The sequence below is a fragment of the Mirounga angustirostris genome, unplaced genomic scaffold, assembly GCF_029215605.1.
Source record: "Mirounga angustirostris isolate CCGP_5_RB_7025 unplaced genomic scaffold, mMirAng1.0.hap1 SCAF_10, whole genome shotgun sequence".
NCBI lineage: Eukaryota > Metazoa > Chordata > Mammalia > Carnivora > Phocidae > Mirounga > Mirounga angustirostris.
The window spans coordinates 108,680,130-108,706,472 of record NW_026991718.1 but is presented as its reverse complement, the minus strand read 5'-3'; the positions used below and the strand labels follow the sequence as shown (position 1 = coordinate 108,706,472).

Sequence of the window (26,343 nt, the reverse complement as noted above, 5' to 3'; positions counted from 1 at the left end):
CCGCGCGGCCCCGCCCCTCCCCGCCGTGCCCCCCCCCCCCTGTGGGGGAGGGCTCCGGAGTGTCCGCGGAGGTCGGCAGGTCGCGGGGTGGCGGCTGCCCGAGGTAAGTTAGCCGCCCCCGGCGCTCTGTCCCGTCGGCTCCCTTCGGGGAGGTGGCCAGCGGCGGCAAGAGCCGAGTGGGACTCGGAGTCCGCCGGGGCGCACGGGGGTCCGGGGACGGGACTGGCTGCGCGGGGCTGGGGAAGAGCGTGTCCTAAAGCACGCGCAGTTCGCTGCAGCGAGGGCTTCCGGGGGTGGCGCGGGGCGTCCGCTCGGGCTGGAGGGGAGATTGGGCGGGAAGGAGACAGGTGCCGGCTGCTGAGCTCCTCCAGCCCACCGCAGGCCGAGGTGACCCCGGGGCGAGGCCTAGCCGCGGTGCGCCAACCTCCCGGAGCCGCGGCCGCGCCTAGAGTCCAGGGCCGCCGTCCTTCCCGGGGCCTTGACAGTTCTCGGTGGTGGCATCTGCTGAGAACAGCCTCCCTTCCTCCGCGGGCCTGGTCCCGGTCCCACCAAGGAATGGGAGCCAAATTAGTGAGACCTCGCCCCTCTCGGCCGGGCGGTTCTTTCTTTCCGGGACGCGCTCAGAGCCTCCGGGGCATTCGGGTAGACAGCTCGCCTCGCAGCGTCGGTCCGCCCTTCTCTGAGACCGGAAGGAGGTGCTAGGAAAACACTGAAAAAAACAACAAACAAAAACCAAAAAACGACATTCTCCTATGGATGCTGTGGAGTCTCACAAACTTCTGGAAGGACAGTCAGCGATCTGAGAACCGCGACTGCCAGAGGGAATGCACTCAGCCTGTCTGAACCATTTACAGTCCGTTCAACTGTTTCGGCCTCCCAGGAACACCCTCATCCAGCGACTCCCCTCACCCAAGCCGTGTCCTTGGTCCCTCTGGGGCTGTGAGTGTCACTTGCTGCAGCAGCCCTATGTTCTGCAAGGTGTTATATGGTGAGCTGCAATGAGGCAGCAAGTCCTGGGTTCAAATCCTGTCAGGGCCACTGGTTGGCTTGTGCAACCTGGCATTATTTCTCCTCTCCTAAATGAAAGAAACCGAGGATGTGGCTGCCTATAATGGACCGTGAATAAATGTGAACAAATACGGGCTTCCTTTCTTTTTGGTTGGAGCATGTTATACTTCCATACTCCCCAAGTCCCCCCCCCCTTTTTTTAAAAGATTTTATTTATTTGTCAGAGAGAGAGAGAGCACAATCAGCGGGAGCGGCAGGCAGAGGGAAAACCCGCTGAGCAAGGAGACAATTTGGGATTCGATCCCAGGACCCTGGGATCATGACCTGAGCTGAAGGCAGACGCTTAACTGACTGAGCCACCCAGGTTTCCCCATACTCCCCAAACTCTTATGCCTAAGGGCTGAGGCTCAGATGCAGAAGAATGTATTATCTGACTCTCTCCTGGTACCTCCCTGGATGCCATGGAAGAGAAGGAGAAAAGGGTCATTTAACCACCTTAGAGTTGTTCTTCACTCATCTCCTGAAGGCTCAGAGGACTCCTCCCCCCATCTCCTTGATCCTCTTGATCTCTGTCATCAACACTTGCCCCAGCAGGAATGTGGCACCTGGTGGCTAGCAAAGCAAGGAATGCAACATGAAGCTATGAGGCTCTGCAGCATTGTCTCCTAGAGTCCCACCCAAGCCAGGCACCTACATTTTTGCTCCCGCCTGGCCCTCTGTCTTCCATCCACTTTCTTCCCACAAAACCCACTTGGACATGTCATAGTGTCTCAAGCTTCACTTGTTCAAAATGGAGCTTTGGAGTCCCCTCTGTGCCACAGCTTCTCCACCAGATTCTCTGGCCTGCCTAAATGGCACCATCCATCCACCCAGCACCTGAGGAATCATCCTTGATTCTTCTCTCTTCCTCACTTCCCACGTCAACGGCACACCAGGAATCCAACCACCTCTCACCACCTCCATGGGCAGCATTCTGGCCATACCCATCCTGCGGCCCCTTCCTTTAGCCTCCTGATTTGTCTCCCTGCTTCCATCCTGGCCCCTCCACAGTCCAGGTCCTCACAACTACCAGGGAGGTCTTTAACGTAAGTCAAATCCTTTCCCTTCCCTGCTCAGAACCCCCTTGATGGCTTCCCATTTCACTCCAAAAAGCCTCCCAAAACAAAACAAAAAAACTCCCCAAAGTCCTTTCCTGCAACACCCCACATGAGCCACCCCTCCTAACCTCCTTGACCTTGATCTCTGCCCCTCCCCCCAGCTTTCTTAACCTGGACCACCCAGACCTGCTTTCTGTTCTTTTTTTTTTTTTTTTAAGATTTTATTTATTTAATTGACAGAGACAGCAAGAGAGGGAACACAAGCAGGGGGAGTGGGAGAGGGACAAGCAGGCTTCCCGCTGAGCAGGGAGCCCAATGCGGGGCTCGATCCCAGGACCCTGGGATCATGACCTGAGCCGAAGGCAGTCACTTAACCAACTGAGCCATCCAGACACCCCGTGCTTTCTGTCTTCAAACATGCCAGGCTCATTTCCAATTTAGACTTCTAATTTGCTGTGCCCTTCCCCCAACCCCAAACGCTAATCTTGTCACAGCCCAGAATGCCTCAGCTCAAATGTCACCAACTCAGAAATACTTCCCTGATCACCTCCAGGGGTTGTCTCATTACCCTGCTTTATTTATAGCCTTGATTACTGTCTGGAATTCCTATTTATGTAAATGTTTACTGATTTGTTATCTGTCCCACCCCAATAGAATATAAATTGGATGATGGCAGAGATCTTGTCCCTCTTATTCCCTGCAGCTCTCCCTGAGGGGGGAGGCAGGTAAGAAACTCACAGACAACCCCATCTATAATTGCAAGTTGTGGTAAGTGATACCTAAGCAACTAGTAGCAATCGCTAGTAATTGAGGCACTTGAACTATTGTATTGTCAAAACAAGCTCTCTAAGCCATTTTAGGGGTGAAGAGAAACCTGTAAAAGACTGGTAATTTGTCCCAGATCACACAGTGAGTGGACCCAGCCTCCTACCCTAAGAACATGTACGTGGCAAGCTTTAATGGTGGGCTTACAGTCATATTCTGGAAAGAACCTGACCCTGGATCCTGAAGACCTCTGTTCTTTGCTCTTCCACTAACTAGCAAGCCCCTTAATTTCTTGGTACTTCATTTTCTTCACCTTTAAAATGGGATGATCCTGTTATTATTTTGCGCGTTTTGTTTTTCTAGTACACCAAAGAAGCAGCGCTTCTTGGTGGAGCCCTCTTGCTATCAGCGGCTAGGGGCACATATGACGGAGTCAGAACCCTCCCCAACGCTGACCAACCTGCAGGGCAGAAATGGGGCCTAGATCTGAATCTGATTTCTTTTGGTCATCAATCCATTTTTAAGCAAATTTATCGAAGGCCTCTGGGACTCAGGCAGTAATAAAATTGGACGATTAAAGAAAGAAGCAAACATTCCAGAGAGTTGAGAAAGAAAGGGGTCATTGCCTTTTGTCCGACCCCAGTCCCAACTCTGCTGCCCTATGTGGTGTGTTTTCTTCCAGTCTTTTTTTCCCTCTCCGTCTGTCCTTTTATGGGCCAGAGCCTTCTGTCACTTCGGAACCTGGACAGCGATGACGTTTGCCGAGGATAAGACGTACGAGTATATCCGCCACCATTACAGCAATTTTGTTGACCGCGTTCATGTTCCCGAGATCCTGCCTTACCTGTCCTGCCTCACCACAAGTGACCAGGTGAGCTGGGGCGTGACAGCCCGCCGCTGACTCAGGACGGGGCCGTGGGGCTCAGGGCTTCGCCCCAAAGCCAGGGCCAGCTCCTTCCTTGTCCATCATCTGCATCCTGCTTCTTGACCTTGACGCTTCTCTAACCTGCAGAACAAAGTGTGGTTCAGGCGGGCCACGTGGCTGAGCTCCCTCTTGCGTCCATACGGTGTAGTGCTAAAAAAAATAGGGTGCTGGCTGCCTGAGATTTCTGGGCTTCGGTCCCCTCACGTGCTCCCACCGGGACCTTCCTTTACTTCATCTCTCTGGTCATTGTTCCTGCTCAGTGTGGACTCCCTTCACCTTGTCATGGGACCCTGTCCTGACAGGGAGCCCAGGGCTCAGTTTTGAGAGTTCGCGGGAGCCAGACCGCCCTAGCCTCTCAGACCTGGTTGTGGCCCCAGGTGAAGGGCTGGCCGCCTCCCAGTTTTGGCTGCTCCCAGTGGCGCAGGCCCGTGGCTGACGGGATCCAGCCCCCCTCCCTTGTATTTGGGGGCTTGTGGGGATGCCTTGTGACTAGTTCTGCAGGAAATGTTTCCTGTGGGTTTTCGTTTCTGCTGTCTGGTTGCCCATCTGTATGTGGGAATTTGGTGCATATAAAACCTCTGCCGCCCTCAGATTCCTTATCAGAATCTCCCAGCACCCCATCTTCCTAATGCTTCAACTTGGCTTCCTCTCTCTGTCCCTTTTGCCTCCTTTTTGTCGTATGTTCCCTGCATACCCTTCCCTCTTCTGCTAATCCAGACCTTTTCTTTTTACCTTCAGGGCTCCCTAACCAAACCCCAGGCTTTGGTGACGGACTAACTGGGATCTGCCTGTAGGATCTTTGTTACCTTATTTCTGCTAAGCCTCAGTTTCCTCACCAGTAGAGTAGGGACAAAAGCATTAAATAAGATAATTCTCACAGCATCCTGAGCACAGGGCCTGGCACACAGTAAGAGCCTATTTCCTGGTAACTGCCTTTAAACTTGGGCCCAAACACTGGCCTTGTCCTGGGCTCTGACCGAGCTTCCTATGGCTGCCTCGCTCTTGTGGGTACTTGGGGCCTCTCTCTGCAGCTGTCCCCTCCTGAGTGGGGAAGGGGCCAGGGCCACCTGGCTTGATCAGGGCAGCTGGCTGTGTCTTCCAGGACCGACTGCGGGCCTCTTGCCAGCTCTCTGGGAACCAGGGCACCCTCTGGGAGCTCTTCAACAGCCTTCGGCGGCGGATCGGCTGGGTGGAATCCCTCATCAAGGCGCTGAGGGCCTGTGAGCTGGTGGATCTCGCTGACGAAGTGGCCTGCGTCTACCAGAGCAACCTGCCTGGTGAGCTTCCTGCCCTGGCCCTCGTGGAACCCCTGGCCTCCATTCAGCCTGTGCCCTCACCCCTGTACCTCCTGCCTCCCTCTGTTACCCTCCCTCCCACGACTCCCTGGCAATAGATAGACCTGGGTGTAGATCGCAGCTTAGCCTCTTGCTAGCCGTGTCCATTTGGCGAAGTCCAGTCTTCTCCTGTGTAAAATGGAACTAATGGCCAGACATCTGCATCGTAGGACTGTGGTGGATGGTGGATGGCATGTTGAGTGTTTAGCTGGGACTGGACACCTCCCATGTGCTCAGCAAATGGGGCTTCCTCTAATTTTTGTTTGCTTCCCACTTCTTTCTCACTTCCTCCTGTCTCTCCCTCAGTTTACCTTTTTCTCTCTAATCCTCTCTTCTCTTCTCCTCCCTTCACTGTCTCCTCTTTCTCCCTCATGGGTTCCTTCCTTCCTTTCTCTCATCTCTTCCTCTCCCCCGAACTTCCCCTGGAGGCTTCTCGGTCCCCCACCCCAGCTGCTGCCCAGTTACTCCTTAGCTCCCTCTCAATGCTCCCTGCCAGGCCAAGTGCCCAGAGGGGTCTGGTGAGGTCAGGTCTCAGTGGTCAAAACAGGAAGAAACTTCAAGCCAGCCCTATTTATGTTTCAGACTAGAGACAACTCCTGAGATCCTGCTCAGATTTACAGCCTTAGAACAGCCTCCTGTTTGCTTTCTTTCTTTTTTCCCTCCCTCCCTCCTTTCATTCTTTCTGAGGGGTCAGTCAGTGGTGACAGCCACCCACAAGGAGGAGAAGAAAGCCACTGGGTTCCAGAATGCCGGGGGATAGAGAAGTGGTGACTACTGACCCAGTCTGGGTGGTGAGAGGCTTGTGAGGTGCTCCCCCCATCCCTCCCGCCCCACTCTTTCTATCTCTTCTTGTTCTTGCCCTCCCTATCTCCTCTCTCCCGCCTGCTACTGCCTCCCACTCAGTGAATCTTGTCTCTTCTAAGTACATCCTACATCAGGACAGCTTTGGGAGCCATGAGGGGCTGCTAGTCGTTGGCCTGGGGGTCCAGGAACACCCAGGCCTCTCCTGTCACTGGGAGCACCCCTGATTCCCCCTTGACATCACTCTATCTTTGTCCTCCAGAGGTCCAGAGGCCACAGTTAGCTCCTGCTGAGATTCCACAGCCCTCCAGACCTGCTGTGGCTCCCAGTGCCCCCTACAACGGCTACAGAGAGGAGGAGCCAAGTTTCCCCATGCCTGTCCAGGACACCCGGCCACCAGAGTCCCTGGAAGAGGTGCGTCCTCACAATCTACTTTGGGGCCCCTGCTTTTGTGTTCCTGTCTGCCCAGCTTCTAAAAGCTCTCCTCTGTCCCCACCATGAATCATGCCTAATCTCTGCTCAGAACCTCAGGGCTCCCGCAGTGGAGGTAGGCTCCAAACCAGCTTTCAGACTGCTGACCAGGGCTTCACCCCGCGGTGGCCCTCAACCCTCTTATCACCCAGCTGTGAGGTCACAGGTTTGTGGTCTTTGCAGTGGTTCATGTGATGACATGGTGAACTAGACCAAGGGACCAGGGAATGACCAGTGGAGGAATACTGGGGAAACAGGAGGTAATGGGGTGGTTGGAGTGATTATTGCCAGTAAAATCGAGTTCAGAGGGGAGAATGACTGATTCTATTGGGATGTGATGAGTGGGCAGTGGGGTCTCCAGGAGATGCCACACCATGGACTTGAAGCCCAAGAAAGGGGTCTGTGCAGTAGCCTCAGGGAGGGGAACTTTTATAGGGCAAGGCAGGTGAATAGAGACTCCCCGTGAGATGGTGTGTGTTTCTGTGAGGTAGGCTTCTATAGACAGAGGGTCTGGCAATGACCAAAGCCAGGGCAAGGGGCTTCCTTGGTTTCTGTACTCCGTTGCACGGGCTGAGACCTGTAGGAGATGCCCACTCCTGGGAGAAGCAACTGCCTCATTTATATTTTCCCTCTTGCAGAGTTCAAAGCAAGTTCCACAGATGCCCCATTTTGGGGCTGTCCTGAGGAGGCCATCCGGCCCCCCGGAGCCCTCCTCTGACATGGCGGCCTTCAGCCCTCTGACCTGCAGTGGGCATCAAGAGCAGGACACAGAACTGGGCAGTGCCCACATAGCAGGTATGTGTGCAATCTGGAGTTCTAGGGCCTCTCCAACCTCCCAGTGAGGGTGAAGAGTAGAGTTGCCCCTCTGGCTTCCTTGGACAGGAGGCAAGGGTGGGAATAAAAGGAGTTTACCTCAGGGAGCAACCTAATTCCTTAGAGGGTGTATCCGTATTTTCTATGTAACAAATGATTCCAACATTTAGTAGCTTAAAGTATGACTCTTTAGCTCATGATTCTGTGGGTTAGCAATTTGGGCTGGTTCAGGGTAGTTCTTCAGATCTTGGCTGAATTCCCTCTTGTGTACACACTGTGCCCACACACACGTGCATTCTGCTTATGCCTGTTGGCTGGGGCACCTTGGTTCTCTTCAGCGAGTCCTCCATCCTTCACCAGACAAGTCTGTTCCATGGCTGCTGAGCAGAATTCTGAGAGGGCAGGCCCCTGGGCCAAAGGCTCAAAGCTGGCAGCGTTCCTCCCGCCTCATTCTGTGGGCCAAAGCAAGTCACGAGGCCAGTGCAGAGTCAAGGAGTTGGAGAACAGACTCCATCCCTCGATGAGAGGACTGACAGTCACATTGCAGAGGGTGTGAATACAGGTAGGGGAAGAGGATTAGCGCTACTTCTGGACTCTCCCAAGAGGACTGACTCTGCAGGGGTTCTCCAGGACCTGGAGGACAGTGCAGAATGCCTGGGCCACCTACAGGCAGGGGAGCCTTAGGCCCGGCCCTACTCCAAATGGGGCTCTGGCTCCCAGTGAATCACTAAAACTTAGCCTCCAGAGGAAGTATGATTTTCATCAGGTAAGAGCCTAGACCCCCACACCAGATCTCAGCGCTCCCCCTCAGGAATATAGAGCTGTCCACTCTGACCTCCCAGGCTGGCATTTCTCTGCACTGTCATTTCCCAAACTGTGTTCCATGGAACACTATGGCCTACCCCGCTTTGGGTGCCCCGGGGACAGCCACAAGGCACATGAACAATTAAAGGCTCAGAGAAGCCATTTTAGTGCCCTACACTCCTGTCACCCCAGAACTCTTCCCCCAGCACCCATTTATGCTTTGCAATGTCAGCTCGCTGTAGAACACCTTTCAGGAAACACTGCTATGGACCAGGGAGGCAAAGGGCACTTAGATTTCAGTATATGCACGGACACAGGTCCCACAAGATTCTGCGGTGTGTTAGATTTGGGGGGCGCGGGGTGGTACATCAGAATGACTCCTGACCTTTGTCAGTGTAGGGCCTGGCATGTGTGTTCTCAGAGTTCCATGGGGAAAGCCTTTATGGACTCTCACCACCTGCTCCCTCCTGCTTGCCCCAGTTCAAGCCCTCGTGTCAGGGATGGCTTTGTCCCTGCACCCCTTTCCCCCTGAGTCCGTAGGCCTCCCAGGAGATTTGCGCACACTGGGGGCTGCCTGGGCCTCTGGTGCCCTATGACTGCTGTGAGCTCTTCTGCCTGGTCCAGGATCGCTCCTGCTGGCGGGGAGGGGAAGGCGGCGGAGGGAAGAGCATCCAGAATTTCACCAAGCTAAGGAGCAGGCACAGGAGGAAAGGGGGGTGTCCCAGGCAGGAGAAGAAAGAGCATAATGAATGATCTTCAAGCTCCTAGATGCTGTTAGGGAGAGGGACCATTTCACTCTTACGAGAGGAAAGACTTGGCTTTAGGTCAAGGACTAAGGGTAGATAGGACCGAGGATGTGCCTGTGGCTGTTGGACCCTCGGGCCTGGGCGCAATGACCAAAGGGACTGTGGAGACTCCCCGGGTAGGAAGTTGGGAGGCCTGGATGCAGTAGGGACTTGAGCTGGGGTACGGAGGCCCTTCTTCAGCCATCTGATCCCAGGGTGACTGTGATTTTAGGGTAACGCTCCTGTGGTGTGTGTTTCCCTTTTTATTTTGCCGCCTGCAGGCGTGGCCTCCAGCCTCACCTCACCCTGTGGGCCTGTGTCTCCGACTGACTCCTTCCAGCCCTTGACCCGTTCCATCCCCAGGGCGAGCCCTTGGCCTGCACCCTCCGTGTCAGCTCCACCTTCTGGCACCTCCTCCTTTTCCACGGGCCCGGCCTGTGCAAGGGGTGCTGGTGACCCCGGTGAGCCTGGTGTCTGCCCCGGCGGGGCAGGGCTGTCTACCAGCTCACTGACCACCAGCACAGCACCCTCTGGGGTGCCTGCCAACTCAGCATTTGACAGAACAGTGCCTTCCAAGTTGCCTGCCCACTCAAAACCCTCAGGGGCAGTGGCCACGAATGTGCTCACGAGTCTGCCACCGTCCAAACTGCCCATCACCTCAGTACGTGCTGGCACAGCGCCACCCAGAGTGCTTGCGGGCCTGGTGCCTGAGCACAGGATGTCCGCGAGCACGGTGCCCAGCAAGGTGCCCGCCAGCACAGTGCCCGCCATCAGGAGCAACATACCCTCGGGGGTGAGTCTTTGCCCCTCCTAGCAGTCATCCAGGCTTTTACCCCCTAGCCCTGTCCTTGGACCCTTTCCAGTCCCCATTCTGTCTCTAGCCTGGGCTGTCCCAGGGCTTCTGCTCGGGGTGTAGGGATAGCTGAGATCTAGCCTCATCCAGACCCCACACCATGAGCTTTAGAGTAATAATAATCATCCGAGCTCTTAAGTGCGGATGCCTCGGGAGGGTTGGGTGTGATGGCCACCCCCACTGGTCATGTGCCTCAGCCCATTTAGGGCTCGCAGCTCCCCCTTAAGCTCGGCAGTGCCGGGTTGCAGACGGAACGGTGAGGGGTAGAGCAGGGTGGCCTGCCTGCGTCAGTGCCTTGCTCTTTACCACCGGGATATCCAGTCTGGCCCTCCGTGACCCGGGCTTTACAGACAGCAGTCTTAGGTGGGATTAACCACTGACGCAGCAGCCTCCCCGCCCCCCACCCCAGCTGCCCCCTCTGGGCCTGCACATCCAGCCCTGCTACTGCTGTCTGCCTGGAGGATCCAAGTCCAGGGGCCCCTTTAGGCACATGGCCAGGCCGCTGACCCTGTGGCTGCTTCATGGCCCTCGGCCCAGGCAGAATGTCAAAGTAGGATGGGGCCACGACCACCAAGGGCTCCAGGGGGATGGGGGTGAGCTCACAGGCAGGCCAGTGAGCAGTGAGAGGAGTGCCTAGGAAGAAGTCACCACTGATCCTGTGGCAGAGCCTTGGTCCCCTCCACCCCCACTGCCCTCCTGTACCATCAATGGGTTGAGTCTCCCAAGAGGGGGCGGCTTTCTCCCCGGACTATGGGCTGGGAATTGGAGGGTTGGGATGCTAGTTCATGCCCTGGCCAGGAATGGGGCCACCCAACTTGGCTGTCTCCTTGCCGTTTCCAGTCCCTTCCAGCCCCTCCTTTCTCTCCCAGGAGACTGCAGCGGCTCCAGTACCCGCCCGCGTCTCTGCCAGAGACAGCTTGCCTGGGCTAGACCCCAGCTCTGCTGTCTGGGGCCCCGAGTTGGAGCTGAGCAAGCCGGGCAGGCTGACCTCCCGGGTGGACAGTGAGCCATTCTCGGGCTGCTCTGTGGACCTGGCCCTCAGCTACAGCATGTCCTTGGACGCGGGGCCTGACAATGCCCCAGAGGAGAACGAGTACCCGTTGGTGGATTCCATTCGGATCCAAGTGGCCCAGGACCCCAGCATCGAGCTGCTGGAGGGTAATCCTGGGCCGCGTGCCACCCCACAGCCCCTGGAGGAGGAGTCCGTCCAGGCCAGCCTCTGGGCTCCATGGCTCGGGGCAGCTGCCGCTGGGGTGCTCCTGGCCATGCTCCTGACCATGGTATACAGGCGGCGCCTACTACAGTGAAGCTCTGGGCCCTCTCTGCCATGGATCTGCTCCCTTCCCCATGGGGCATCCAGCCCAAGCATGGACTGTGCTGTCTTCCTGCCTTGTCCCTTTTGTGGGGCTGGTGGAGCCTGGGTCAGAGGGGAGCCAGGGGGCCTCAGGCCAGATTTCTGTCCCAGCTCATGCCCTCCCCATGTGCTCCAGACCTCACCCACCCTGCAGTCTGGGTTGGCACCTTTATTCTCTGGAGGTGAGGTACCCCCATCCGGGCTGTATACCCTCTTGTCCAAGTCCACAGATCAGGAGGTGCCGCTGGATTGTGCAGGGGATCATCAGTGCCCCCATCCTGCCCTGGTGCCTGGTGCGCAGCAGGGTGGGGGACCCCACAGGACCTTGCTCCAGACCCCAAAAGCCCAGCCAATGCTCCAGGAGTATCAGGGTGGTCCATCTCCAGGGATATGGCTGCTTGAGGTCCGTCAAGAAGTGGAGGAGGTCCAGACATTCTCCTGGACCCTGGGGAACGTAAGGCAGCTGCTAGGCTAAGGACTGCCTCTGAAGCCCCTCTCCAGCCTCCTCACCCCCCTCTTCCTTTTCCTTCCCTTCTGGTCTCCATGCTCTTTAGCTGGGGGGGAGGGGGAGAGGGATTTGGGGAGGAGAGGCCTGCCGGGCTGAGCTTAGACCAAGGTTTGGATTTCAGCTCCACCACTTCCTGGGCTGTGTGGCCTTGGCAGATGACCAGACTTCTCTGGTCTTGCTTCCCCACATGGGTAGTGAATATCATGGCTCATCTCCACTGGGTTCTTCTGAGATTGAAGCCCACAAGTGTTTGTCAAGTGCCTGACCCAGAGTCGGTGAACACTGATAGCTTCCCCTACCTCTCCCCTGCGCCACGTGGTAGACATGAGGGTATAAGAGGCAGAGTGCCCAGTGGGTAAGGGTGCCACTCTGCAGTGTGGGGTGGCCTAGGCCTGCACCCCACTCTTAACTTTCACTCTGTGCTCTGTCACTCTGTGCTCTTGATTAACCTCTCCGTGCCTCCGTTTCCTCAGCTGTAAAATGGGGATGAATAGTAAAACTTCCTATGTATAAAAACATAGATCTCCTAGTGTTGAGGATTAAATGAGTTTATCTACATCAACCTTAGAATGGCTCCTGGCATTTATTAAGCGTTGGATACATGTTGTTACAAACGTGGAGGGGCTGGGGGTTCCTGGGTGGCTCAGTCGTTAAGTGTCTGCCTTCGGCTCAGGTCATGATCCCAGGGTCCTGGGATCGAGCCCCGCATCGGGCTCCCTGCTCGGCGGGAAGCCTGCTTCTCCCTCTCTCACTCCCCCTGCTTGTGTTCCCTCTCTCGCTGTGTCTCTCTCTGTCAAATAAATAAATAAAATCTTTAAAAACAAACAAACAAACGTGGAGGGGCTGGAGCACCCGGCTACAGCTTACGAGGCGGATTCAGACCCTACTGCCTCCCCCTACCCCTGCCCCCCGCTTCATCCTGTGCGTTGAGTCCTTGGGAGTGGGAACCGAGGCATGTCTACTGGGGCGGCTGTGCAGGCTGAGGGCTGGGGTGCCCCTCAGCAGCCAGATGGATTGGGGAGTATCTTCGGGGGGTTTTTTCAGGCAGCCATTTCTGGAGCCACTTCCATTCCTGCGCTCTGCAAGAGACAGAGACTGGCTCCCTGGGAAGGTGCCCCCCAAACTCTCAGCTGGTAGGTTCTTCTTTTTTTTTTTTTTTTAAGATTTTATTCATTTATTTGAGACAGAGAGAATGAGAGACAGAGAGCATGAGAGGGAGGAGGGTCAGAGGGAGAAGCAGACTCCCCGCCGAGCAGGGAGCCCGATGCGGGACTCGATCCCGGGACTCCAGGATCATGACCCGAGCCGAAGGCAGTCGCTTAACCGACTGAGCCACCCAGGCGCCCAGCTGGTAGGTTCTCTACCCTGCTTTGGCCGCTACAGCCTTGCTTTGTGCTGCTCTAGGGGGCTTGAGTGACCTGTCCCTTTCCCCCTAAACTTCTTTTCAACCCTCACTCCGATCCCGGCAGCCTGCGCCCTAAAACTAGGAGAGGTCCCTGCCCGAGCTGTCTGCACCACCCGCCGTCCCCCTTGCTCTTAGACAGCCCTCTGTGCTCTCCCTCACTCTCAGGTACCCGGGTCAGTAAACAATTCACGCACCAGTACTAGTTTTAATGTGTGACTCTCCCAGGGCAGCTTTGGAAAAGAGTATCTCAAGAAAGCAATATGTAGTCCCAAAGGATGCTACTTCGCTGGTGGAATTTCAAGCACAGTGACCAGCCGTGTGGGAGACACCTTTAGGTAAGGCGTGTAGGAATCATTCAGGGATCTACCAGGCACTTTTCTTTCTTTCTTTTTTTTAAGATTCTATTTATTTATTTGACAGAGACACACAGCAAGAGAGGGAACACAAGCAGGGGGAGTGGGAGAGGGAGAAGCAGGCTTCCCGCCGAGCAGGGAGCCCCATGCGGGGCTCGATCCCAGGACCCTGGGATCATGACCCGAGCGGAAGGCAGACGCTTAATGACTGAGCCACCCAGGCGCCCCTACCAGGCACTTTTCACCTGATGCTGCCCAGGAGCCCTAATCTGGCCTACGTGGAGCAGCATCCCTATTTTGGTGGTTGTCAGCTGAAGGCCTCTAAAATGCCAACTTCAAGCAGAGGAGGGAATCGGCCAGTGTAATGAGGCCTGTGGCCAGGAGATGGCTTGGGATAGTTGATGTGTCTGATCTCAGGAATCCTGGGTTTGGAGTGTGGCTTTCAACTGCAGGAGGGAGTGTAGGAGGGTGACGCAGACAGGTTACTCTTCATCACCATGGCCTGGACCATGTGGAGGGTGGAATCCGAGGAAGGGGGAGAGGACATCTGCCCCCAGTGTGGGGCCCAGCCACCTATCCTTGGAGGCTTAGGAGAGCACACCTCACTTCAGGGTAAAGGCTGGGGTGGGGCCAGAGGCCCAGTGCCATCCCAATCGGCTGGGGCAGACTCACCAGCAGTCAAAGTATGCTTATCAGTCCCCCTCCACCTTCTCTCTCCTGCTGAAACGTTTTCCTCAAAACCCAAGAGCCACCATGGCTTCTCTCCCTCTGGGAAACACAGACCTTGTTTGATGACCTACCGAAGCCAGACCAATGCTGTACCCTCACCTTATTTTCCTTGTTGGATACACTCAGATTTCATCGGACTTAGGGAGAATTTCTGGTCAGAGATCAAGAAGACGCCCCTTACCCTGCCAGGCTTTGGATTATTCATACCTTCTTTCAGGAAACATTAATATGGAAAACTTTCAAATACAAAAAATAGAATATAAGAAAATGTATGTAAGAAATATATATAAGAGAAAATAGATAGGGCACCTGGGTGGCTCAGTCGTTAAGCGTCTGCCTTCAGCTCAGGTCATGATCCCAGGCTCCTGGGATCAAGCCCCGCATAGGGCTCCCTGCTCAGCGGGTAGCCTACTTCTCCCTCTCCCACTCCCCCTGCTGTGTTCCCTCTCTTGCTGTGTCTCCTTCTGTCAAATTAAAAAAAAAGAAAAATCTTTAAAAAAAAAAAAAAAAGGAGAAAATAGAATGAGAACCCCCCCTGCCCCGTGCCCATCACCCAGCTTCAATAATTATGGACTCATGGCCAGTCTTGTTCATCCCTGCCCGATTCCCCTCTTTCTGTACAGGTTCCTTTTGTAACTCAGAGACTGAGGGGTTCAGAAAGCCAAGGGGCACACTTGGCTGGGAGAATCTTTTTTATAAAGGCCCTATTTCCTCCCAAGGCAGCATTAGCATTCCCTTCTTTGTTGCTTGGCCTCTGTGGGTGAAATCCCATTTGAACCAGTTCAAAGAGTGAGCAGCATTGGGTCCCTGTCTTAGTAAGAGGAGACCAAAGGGGGTGCCTCCATTGACAAGCTCCTTGGAGGGCCCTGGCCACTGCTCCTGTCCCAGAGAGGCGACATTTGGGTGTGTCCAGTGGCAGCTCGCCGGTTGCCTCGGGGGGCTCCCCCAGGCTCTGACAGAGCCCCTCCAGCAGGCAGAAATGACCTCTCTGGGCCAGATTCAAGTTCCACAGCCCGTCTCTTGCTCTTCTAGGCGTCTCCTAGGAATGGAGTCATTTAGGCCTTGAGGTCACTTGCTTTCCATGAATTGCCCCCACCTCCCCCCAGGGAAAGCAATGTTGGGCATCCCTGGTCTAATCTGTGCTAGAAGTGACTATGGATGAAAACCACATGTTCCCCCCTCTGCTCACCTTTCTGCTTTCTTCCCTGTAGCCTAGGGCCATGAGGCTTGCACCTGGTGTTGGGCACCGTCCCCCAGCATTCCACATTCCTGCAGCAGCTGGTGACAATGACAGTAACACACAGGGCTGCTGCTTACCCTATACCTTGCTGTGTGCCAGGCACTGGACTAAGCGCTTTACACAGATCAACTCGCTCAGTCTTCAACCCTATGCAAGGGGCATCGTTCTGACCCAATGTATAGCTAGTCTGCAAGACCCGGAGGGAGCAAGGACCAGAGGAGACAATGCAAGGGAAAGCTCTGAGCCCTGAGCCCCAGACCTAGATGTTTTCTACGCTTGCTCGTGACCCACAGCTGATTGCATGTCTGGAGCGGGGACCCCATTTAAAATGAGATTTCACGGGCGCCTGGGTGGCTCAGTTGGTTAAGCGACTGCCTTCGGCTCAGGTCATGATCCTGGAGTCTCTGGATCGAGTCCCGCATCGGGCTCCTTGCTCAGCGAGGAGTCTGCTTCTCCCTCTGACCCTCCCCCCTCTCATGCTCTCTCTGTCTCATTCTTTCTCTCTCAAATAAATAAAATCTTTAAAAAAAAAATAAATAAATAAAATAAAATGAGATTTCACATCAACACGTTCCTGCCTGGTGTGCCAAGATCTGCCTCATGTTGTGATAGTGTAATAATGTGCAATATTATAACTAACGGTCTCACGGATGTTGTAACAATAGGACTATCATCATCGTGTGTGTGCGCGCGTGCGCGCGCAAATGGCCTGAAGCTGTGTGGGGCAAGGCAGGGGGCACAAACTAAAATGCCAGGCCTCCTGAGGCCAGATGGGTGTAGTAAATGTTATTTATTAAAGGATTCTCCATGGGGCACCTGGCTGGCTCAGTCAGTGGAGTGTGCAACTCTTGATCTCAGGGTTGTGGGTTTGAGCCCCATGTTGGGTGTAGAGATTACTTAAAAATAAAAAAAATAAAAGATTCTCCAGTGCCAGGTCTAAGGCCTAAAATGAGTAAGACGCCTGCTTACCCTCCAGTAGTTGGGAATGGCTCACAAAGTGTGGTGCAGACAAATAGGCTTTCATATCATACTTTCATGTCTTTATATAATATTTTGCGCCTACTGTGTGCAGAGTATTGGGAAAGGCATCAGAGACCAAATAACAAAGCAAAGACCTCACTCCAAGGGCCCCCTTCCACTACCCATTGTTTTCAGTACAATAGTGAGTGGTCTAAAGGAGTGTTCTTGAAGCAAGGGTGGGGGTAGGGAGGAGGCACAAGTGTTGTTTTGATCAGTTATGTACTATTAATAATTACTATAATTAAATCCAGGAAAACAGTAACACTTAGAGCCTATAAGGAATAAGAAGAATGTGAAGTGTAAATTGACAAAGACACCCAAGCAGAAAGGCTACAATGAAAGGGTCTGACAAGATCAAGTGTTGATGAAAACAGAGCAGCTGAAACTTTCATAGACATTTGGGGGAATAGAAGTTGATAAAACTGTTTGCAAACTGGCAGTATCCCACTGACACTGACCATGTGCATAACTTAGGATGTAGCAATTCCGCTCCTGGGTATGAACACCACTGCAACAAGAACTTATGTTTACCAAGATACGTGCAAGAATGTTTCTCTTGTCTTTCACGTCTTCTTTTTTAGTGCAAGAATATTTCTTTTTTTTTTTTAAGATTTTTATTATTTATTTGAGAGCGAGAGTGAGAGCACAAGCAGGGGAGCTGCAGAAGGAGAGGGAGAAGGAGAAGCAGACTCCCCATGGAGCAGGGACCCCCCCCCCCCGCCCTGACGTGGGGCTCGATCCCAGAACTGAAGGCAGAGGCTTAAGGGACTGAGCCATGCAGGTGCCCCTGCAAGAATGTTTATAACTGCACTGTTGTTAATAGCCCCAAACTTGTATGAGCCCAAATGGCTCTCCAGGGTAGAATGGATATAGAAGCTGTGGTAAAGTCACAAAGTAGAATACCGGGATATGGCAATGAGTACAAATGAACATATTGCTCTACACAACGCAGATAAATCTCACAGACCTGATGTTGAGCAAAAGAAGTCAGTATACACCCAAAATGTCCTTACTGTAGGATTCTATTCCCATAAAAAGTACAGAAATAAGCAAAAACGATCCATGGCATTGAGTGTCAGACTGGTCACCTTTGGGAGGGATAGAGCCAGGAAGGGACATTCTGGGGGGGCGACTCTACCTCCTGATTTGGAGGTAGAGTATGATGTTCTGTGTCCAGACTCCCTGTTGGAGATGCAGAAATAAACCAAGATCACCCAAATGAGAACAAAACAGGCTATTCATTCAGAGCTTGCATTTGGCAGGAAGGGACTCAAAGGCAGGGAGGGGGAAGGTGTCATAGTGGGAAAGAAAGGGAGGCTCCAGATGGGTTATGATTGGAGGTTGTTTACCCCGGACAGACACTGGAGGCTGGCTAACTAGAAGGGGCGCCTCTGTGATTGATTGGGGAGCATATTTGGTTTCTGTGGTTGGTCCTGAGTTGGTGGAGACAGGGAGTGGGGGGGACTGGGAAGAAGGTGGCAGACATGGCGTCTTGGTCGTTCTGCACCCACCGCTGCAGAGGTTGTGGTTTGGCTTCCCAGGCTGGTTACTGCAGAGGTTTGGGGTCAGAGTTCTAGTGTCATATATGGTCTGGCCCATGTCTGCTTGTATATTCAGTCTCTCAGAGGGAAGAGTATGGGCGCTGAGGGGGGCCTCCCCTGCTGGAATGGGAGGGGGGTGAGCACATACGTACTTCCTCCAGCTCCCTCTCCCTCCCCGGGGCCTGGGGCCCTGCCTGTGAGGGTGAGGGCAACGGTTAGAGTGCTCTGCTCCAAGTCATTGCTGAGCTAGGACACCCACCCCTGGAAATCGGCTTCTTGCAGGAGGCCTGTCCAAAGGTTCTTTCTCCTTTAAGGCCTGGCTTAAGGCCCAGCCACTATTGGAAGGCTTCTTTGGTTAGACCCCTCTCATTTATTAGGCTTCCTAAGTTCCCACGGCTTGCCTCAAACCCTGCAGTGTGAATTCCCATTTCCTTGCCTGTATTTTAAAAGCCTATACTGAATGTCTTTCTTCTACATACGCAATGCTGTTTCTATAAAAAAACAGCTAAAACAGCACCCAAAGTACCTACCCCCACCAAATACAACTTTTTATTTATTTATTTATTTATTTATTTATTTATTTATTTATAAAGATTTTATTTATTTATTTGACAGAGAGAGAGAGAGCACAAGCAGGGGGAGTGGGAGAGGGAGAAGCAGACTCCCCACTAAGCAGGAAGCCCCATGCAGGGCTTGATCCCAGGACCCTGGGATCATGACCTGAGCTGAAGGCAGATGGTTAACGGACTGAGCCACCCAGGCACCCCAAATATAATGTTTTATTGAAGTAACATGTACATGCTGGAAAGTGTACTCAGAAAGGAGATAGGGATCTGCGGCAAGAAGGGTGGAGTCTGGCAGAAAGAGCAGGGGGTGGGGGGAAGGTGAAGAACGGGAGGAAGCCCTGAGTTCTAGTTCTGGGTCCACAGCCAACTCCTAGCATCCCTTATCCTCCTGGACCCACAAACAGTGAGGCTGGACCAAGTGATGTCAAACTTCCTCCTCTGAGGCTCAGTCCCGTCAGCCCTTGAGTGTCCTTGGCTGGCTGGGTGGCTGTATGGACTTCCTCCCCCTCCTGTTTTCTCTTCTCCCATCCCCAGGTGCAGTTCCACACCATCTGAATCACTGATTTCCTAGCAATTAGACACTGTCTTCTATTTAATCAATTCATTTGTATTTCACATAAGAAGAAAGCAAAATCCTTTCATTATCACATGAAGCTGGAAATCGGCTTCTTGTGGGAGGCTTGTCCGAAGGAATGGGGAAAGAGAGAAACTGGTAATTGTTGGAAGAATGACTTCTTTCCGACTTGCTGTCACGACATCCTTAGAATTGTGATTCCGTGGATAGTCATTTGCAGTCATTCTGCTATTATTACTTCCAGAATTTAAGATCCTTGGACATTTCCTTCATTCAGCTTGCAGTTATGAGAGTCTACGATGACCAGATGTCTGCTTCTAGCGAGGCTACTGCAATATAGAACTTTCAATCTGGTGGCTCGTCCAGGACCTCTCCCCCTTTTCCCTCCTGCCTTCACTGTCAGGAATTTTCTACTCACAGACCTGCACCTCAGTTCTAAGGGTGTGGGGCAGCCTGTTACCTTCTGGACTTGGCTCAGTGGTCTCCTTCCCACCCAGTCCAGCAGCAGCCAATCTCTCCCCTTGAATTTTCACCTTCTTTATAATCTAGTCTTTTTATTTATTTTTTATTTTAAAGGTTTTTTTTTTGTTTGTTTATTTACATAATCTCCACCCCACATGGGGCCCAAACTCATGACCCTGAGATCAAGAGTTGCATGCTCTTCCAACTGAGCCAGTCATAGGGGCCCTTAATCTAGTCTCTTTAAAACATCTTTTATTTTTTATTTTTTTAAAAAGATTTTATTTATTTATTTGACAAAGAGAGACACAGCGAGAGAGGGAACACAAGCAGGGGGAGTGGGAGAGGGAGAAGCAGGCTTCCCGCTGAGCAGGGAGCCCGATGCGGGACTCGATCCCAGGACCCTGGGATCATGACCTGAGCTGAAGGCAGACGCTTAATGACTGAGCCACCCAGGCACCCCTAAAACATCTTTTAATTACAGAGGTAATGCATGAAAATGTGCTTGCTATAAAAAACTAAACCCCCAAACCAAACAGAGTTATTAGGCCAGAGTTTCTCAAACTTCCATGTAGATACCACTCCTCTGGAGATCTTGTTAAAGGCGGGTGCTGACTCATGAATTCCTACCTTTCTGAGGAGACTTTTTTTTCTTCCAAGATTTTATTTAAATTCAAGTTAGTTAATATATAGTGTAGTATTGGTTTCAGGAGTAAAATTTAGTGATTCATCACCTACATATAACATCCAGTGCTCATCACAAGTGCCCTCCTTAATGCCCATTACCCAGTTACCCCATCCCCCCACTTACCTTCCCTCCAGCAGCCCTGTTTGTTCTCTATAGTTATGAGTCTCTTATGGTTTGTCTCCCTCTCTGTTTTTATCTTATTTTTCCTTCCCTTCCTCTGTGTTCATCTGGTTTGTTTCTTAAATTCCACATAGGAGTGAAATCATATGGTATTTGTCTTTCTCTGACTTATTTTGCTTAGCATAATACCCTCTAGTTCCATCCATGTTGTTGTAAATGGCAAGATTTCATTCTTTTTGATGGCTGAGTAATATTCCATCACTTCTTTATCCATTCATCAGTCAATGGACATTTCCATAATTTGGCTGTTGTTGACAACATTGCTATAAACATTGGGGTGCGTGTACCCCTTTGAAACAGTATTTTTTTTTTAAACAGTATTTTTGTATCTTTGGATAAATACCTAGTAGTACAATTGCTGGGTTGTAAGGTAGTTCTATTTTTTAAAAAGATTTTATTTATTTACTTATTTAGAGCACCAGCAGGTTGGGGAGGGGCAGAGGGAGAGGGAGAATCTCCAGCTGACTCTGAGCTGAAGATGGAGCCCGACACGGGGCTTGATCCCAGGATCCTGAGATGATGACCTGGGCTGAAATCAAGAGTCGGACACTTAACTGACTGAGTCACCCAGGCACCCTGTGTAGTTCTATTTTTAACTTTTTGAGGAACCTCCTTACTGTTCTCCAAAGTGGCTGCACCAGTTTGCATTCTCACCTGAGTGTAAGAGGGTTCTCCTTTCTCTGCATCCTTGCCAACATCTGTTGTTTCCTGAGTCATTGGCTTTAGCCATTCTAACAGGTGTGGAGTGGTATCTCATTGTGGTTTTGATTTGTGTTTCCCTGATGCTGAGTGATGTTGAGCATTTTTTCATGTGTCTGTTGTCATTTGTATGTCTGCTTTGGAGACATGTCTGTTCATGTCTCCTGCCCATTTCTTAACTGGATTATTTATTTTTTGGGTGTTGAGTTTGGTAAGTTCTTTCTAGATTTTGGATACTAGCCCTTTATCCAATATGTCATTTGCAAATATCTTCTCCCATTCTGTAGGTTGCCTTTTAGTTTTGTTGATTGTTTCCAACGCCGATAAAAGCAGAAGCTTTTATCTTAATGAAGTCCCAACTGTTCATTTTTTCTTTTGTTTCCCTTGCCTCCAGAGACGTGCCTAGTAAGAAGCTGCTACGGCCGAGGTCAAAGGGGTTGCTGCCTGTTTTCTCCTCTAGGATTTTGATGGTTTCCTGTTTCACATTTAGGTCTTTCATCTAAGGAGATTTTTGAGTAAAAACAAAGAGCAGTAATTGAAAATGTCCTTCACTGTCCTGTAAGTTTAAGAGACATCATTCTTTGCCTTTGCCTGTGTACTGTGCCATTTGATAATCCTAACTTAATCCCATCTCTGGCTTGGGAGTGAGGACTCTCTGAGGTTCTGTTCATAGCAGTGGGGTGCAGGGTCTCCCAGCCTCTAGACTCTTCCATAACTCCTCATAGCACCCCACAAAGTATTGTTGCCAAGCTTACTAGGTCTTTGTTGAATTGAATTTAGTTCATACAGCAATCCAAATGATTTGGTCCTTGTTTCATTTGATTGAGGACCCTCAGCTTCCATTTTTTCCCCACCATGTGCAGGATGAGCCACCCAAATCACTGATGAAATGGAGAACAGGGCAAAGCCAGAGACAGAGCCCCACACAGTGTCACTCAAGACCGTTGGCCAACCAACCTCATCAGTTGACCTCAGCATTACTCAATTAATCAGTATTCTACGCTCCCTATGGTCATCTAACAGTTAAGAGTATATATAACACTAGGCACCTGGGTGGCTCAGTCAGTTGAGCATCCAACTCTTGATTTCAGCCCAGGTCATGATTTCAGGGCCATGAGATCAAGCTCTGTGTCAAGCTCTGTGCTTAGCGCAGTCTGCTTGTCCCTCTCCCTCTGCTCTCCGCCCCTCCCCCCGCCCCCCCCCGTGCTCTCTTTCTCTCTCTCTAAAATAAATAAATAAATATATAAATTCTTTTTTTTTTTTTTTTAAGATTTTATTTATTTGACACAGAGAGAGACACAGCAAGAGAGGGAACACAAGCAGGGGGAGTGGGAGAAAGAGAAACCGGCTTCCCGCGGAGCAGGAAGCCCAATGTGGGGCTTGACCCCAGGACCCTGGGATCATGACCTGAGCTGAAGGCAGACGCTTAACGACTGAGCCACCCAGGCGCCCCTAAATACATAAATTCTTTAAAAAAAAGAGTATAACACAATTCTAGTGGAGGTGTAATCTGCTAACTAATGTTGCATAAGAGAAATTATGCCAAAACTTAATAGCTTAAAACAACACATTTAGTATCTCATGGTTTCTGTGGGTTAGGATTTCAGGTAGGCTCGCTGGGTCCTTTGGCTCAGGGTCTCTCATGAGGCTGCCTGCCATCAAGGTGTTGGCTGGGGCAGCAGCCATCTCAGGGCTCAACCTGGAGAGGAGGATTCACCTCCAAACTACTCTTGTGGTTGTTTCAGGATACAGTTCCTCTCTGAATTGTTGCTCTGAGAGCTTTACTTCCTGTTGGCTAGCCAGAGGTTGCCCTCCATTCCTTGCCGCATGGACCTCTCCATAAAGCAGCTCCCAACATAATAGCTTGCTTCATTAGAGCAAGCAGGAGAAAAGAGCTAGAGAGAGTGAGAGCAGAACAGAAGTTACAGTCTTTCATAAGTTAACCTTGGAAGTAATACCCATCACTTTTGTGAATTGTACTCGCGGGGCAATTTACCAGGACATGGGGACCATTGGGAGTATCACTGTAGAAGTTTTCTGCTCTAGAAGGGGAAGGTGGCTCCGACCTGCAACAGGACATATATATGAATTCTTTGTCCCAGCAATCCCAGTTCTAGAAATCTAAGGCAAAGATACACTGGCAAAAATAAACAAAGATGTATGTACAAGGCTAATCATTATGGCACACTTTGTAAGTAGCAAAAGACTGGAGCAAAAGTAGCAAAAGTAGCTCAGTGGGTTAAGCATCTGCCTTCGGCTCAGGTCATGATATCAGGGTCCTGGGATCAAGCCCCATGTTCGGGGAGCCTGCTTCACCCTCTCCCCCCTGCTTGTGCTCTCTCTCTCTCTCTAATAAATAAATAAAATCTTTAAAAAAAAAAAGAAAAGGTGGAAAATGTATAATCTTTTATTTAAGAAAAAAACAAAGCTTTTAGTTAGGAGATAAGGCTTGGTATCCCATATGACTCTACTGGGAGAGGACTTTAAAAGCTCAGGCGTGGTTTCCTCTGGACTTTGCCCCACATAGCTTTCCCTTTGCGGATTTTGGTTTTCATCCTTTCCCTGTAATAAATCTTAGCTATAAGTACTACTAAAACAAAAAGAATTCAGACTGGAATCTCTTGTCTATTTTCATGAAAGGGTAAACCAAAAACTAATCGCAAAAATGGTTACCTATAAAGAAAGGGCAGGAACAGAAAGCAGGGTTCAAGGACAGAGGCTAGACTTTTCTGGATGTACCTTCTTTTGTAGATTTGACTTTGGAACCATGTTACTGTTTTACATAATTATATAACAAAGTTAAATTTAAGATTTTTTATATCTCAGGGCACCTGGCTGGCTCAGTTGGAAGAGCATGCGACTCTTGATCTTGGGGTTGTGAGTTTAAGCCCCATGTTGGGTGGAAAGATTACTTAAATAAATAAAACTTAAAAAAGAGTTCTTATATCTCTAAAAATTGAAACAAAATGGGGCAAAAAGAACTCAATTGTATATTGAATTGATGCCTGAATCACACAGAGAGGAATTATTTCAACTTTAAAGCACAATAATTTGATTTTTCATCTCTAGTGCAATATATCCTTAGGACAAAAAGAACTGCAAATAATTTTTTTTTTTTTAAGATTGATTATGGTCTGCAAACTCCTGAAGACTTTTATTTTTTTTTTAAGATTTTATTTATGTATTTGACAGAGAGAGAGACATAGCGAGAGAGGGAACACAAGCAGGGGGAGTGGGAGAGGGAGAAGCAGGCTTTCCCGCTGAGCAGGGAGCCCGATGCGGGGCTCGATCCCAGCACCTTGGGATCATGACCTGAGCTGAAGACAGATGCTTAACGACTGAGCCACCCAGGTGCCCCTGCAAAGAAATCTTAAACAGTATTTAGTGATCATCTTGTTGGTAATAATATTGGTATTTTTATTCTGAAACTATTATCTCTAATGATAAACCAAATAAGTAGTGAATGTTGTTAAGAACTTAGATTTTTAGGGCAAGATAAAAGAGAACTATAAAGCCAAAGGAATTAAGTAAAAACTCTACAACCTTAAAAATGAATGGAAAAATATTAGAATAAATGTATGATATATTTTTCTCTTTAAAAATATATTTTCTAGCTCTATCTGCCAGAAGGGCCTAGAAACTGAACAACCCAATAGCAATATGCACTTCTGGTGTCCAAATTGTGGCCTCTAAACATTATTTCCTACTGATAGGAACAATTACTCCTGTAAAACAGGAAATTTACAGATTTGAGGTTGGAACTTCTTGTCATACCAGAGAACAAGGAAGCTAAGACTATCAGAGTCATGCTTAAATGATTATAGAGTCAGTCTGAAGGACTTCCTTTGACCAAATGTGGCACAATTTGAACGTCAAAAAGAAGAGTGACTCCAATGGATTGAAATTCATCAAATATGTTTTAAAATGAATGAGTTCATAATAATACTAAAAAGAAACTAATTCATGAGTCACATCTAGAAGATACTAGAAAACCAATTCATTCTGAAAACTGGTCAATAAAGAGAAAAAAATCAATCCTGCCTTAAAAAGAAAAACAAAAACAAAACAGGGCTCCTGGCTGGCTCAGTCAGTAGAGCGTGCAACTCTCAATCTTCTTTTTTTTTTTAAAAAAAGATTTGTTTATTTATTTGAGAGAGAGAGTAGGGGCCGAAGGAGAGGGAGAGAAAGAATCTCAAGCAGGCTCTACACCCAGCCTGGAGCCCGAAGCGGGGCTTGATCTTACTACCCTGAGATCATGACCTGAGCCAAAAACCAAGAGTCAGGGGGCGCTCAACTGACTGAGCTACCCAGGCACCCCATGCAACTTTTTTTTTTTTTTAAGATTTTATTTATTTTTTGACAGAGAGAGAGACAGCAAGAGCAGGAACACAAGCAGGGGGAGTGGGAGAGGGAGAAGCAGGCTTCCTGCTGAGCAGGGAGCCCGATGCGGGACTCCATTCCAGGACCCTGGGACCACAACCTGAGCAGAAGGCAGACGCTTAATGACTGAGCCACCCAGGCGCCCCCCCCCCCCCCCCCCCCCCCCGCCCCAAGCAATTCTTGATCTTGAGGTTGTGGGTTTGAGCCCTACGTTGGGTGTAGAGATTACTTAAAAGTAAAATCTTAAAAAAAAAAAAAAGAATCAGGGGTGCCTGGGTGGCACAGTCGGTTGAAAGTCTCAGTTTCAGCTCAGTCGTGGTCTTGGGGTTGTGGGATCGAGGCCTGAACTGGGCTCTGCACTCAGTGCGGAGTCTGCTTGGGACTCTCTCTACCTCTTCCCCTGCCCTGCCCCCCCACATGCTCCCTCTGTAGAGAGAGAGAGTGAGAGAGAGAGAGAGAACACGAGCGGGGTGAGGGGCAGGAGGAGAAGCAGACTCCCCGCTGAGCAGGGAGCTTGATGTGGGGCTCGATCCCAGGACTCCGGGATCATGATCTGAGCCCAAGGCAGACGCCTAACTGACCTAGCCACCCAGGGACCCCACAATCTTGCCTTTTCTATACAAGTTGTACTTCAGGATACCAAAGAGCTGATGGGTGAAGGTTCTTTATAAAAGAATTCCAGTTAATTAAGTGCAGAAGAGATAAAAGAATTAGAATATCACAATTTTGCAGCCCCTAATAAAATAATGGGTGTATCACCATTAGGCAATGTCACTAATAGTTGCTGAATCCATTAGGTAAAAAGCTGATGGAGAACTTTATAATGGATGGACCAGTCTGATGATCCCTGAACCAAATGACCAATCTTAACATCTCAAAAAGAGATAATAATGCAAATAAGTAGTTAATGTTATGAACTAGGGTTTTCCTGTTCTGATGAGATGAATAAGAAGTAAATAGCACTACCTATGATGAATTATTTTAAATAAAG

The 26,343-nt window shown here is 50.6% G+C and overlaps 1 protein-coding gene across 3 annotated transcripts; it reads left to right on the top strand.

The window, feature by feature from the left end:
* On the top strand, window positions 1–12,080 carry MAVS (mitochondrial antiviral signaling protein). Of its 3 annotated transcripts, XM_064572862.1 has the most exons (8): window positions 89–103; window positions 2,760–2,830; window positions 3,553–3,741; window positions 4,898–5,072; window positions 6,193–6,344; window positions 7,040–7,196; window positions 9,085–9,596; window positions 10,526–12,080. In XM_064572862.1, exons 3-8 carry the CDS (start codon window positions 3,622–3,624, stop codon window positions 10,961–10,963), a joined length of 1,554 nt encoding a protein of 517 aa, XP_064428932.1. In that variant the 5' UTR covers window positions 89–103; window positions 2,760–2,830; window positions 3,553–3,621; the 3' UTR covers window positions 10,964–12,080. The 3 variants fall into 3 exon arrangements, with proteins under 3 accessions (XP_045741406.1, XP_064428932.1, XP_054365993.1); XM_045885450.3 differs by lacking the exon at window positions 2,760–2,830 and having other exon boundaries at window positions 1–103; XM_054510018.2 differs by lacking the exon at window positions 89–103 and having other exon boundaries at window positions 2,760–2,873.
* Window positions 12,081–26,343: the final 14,263 nt, after the last annotated feature.

Coding starts and splice junctions, on each gene's coding strand:
- MAVS (XM_045885450.3), top strand. CDS start 3,622: ATGACGTTTGCCGAGGATAAGACGTACGAGTATATCCGCCACCATTAC. Junction 5,073..6,192: donor CTACCAGAGCAACCTGCCTG/GTGAGCTTCCTG, acceptor TTTGTCCTCCAG/AGGTCCAGAGGCCACAGTTA. Junction 7,197..9,084: donor GGGCAGTGCCCACATAGCAG/GTATGTGTGCAA, acceptor TGCCGCCTGCAG/GCGTGGCCTCCAGCCTCACC.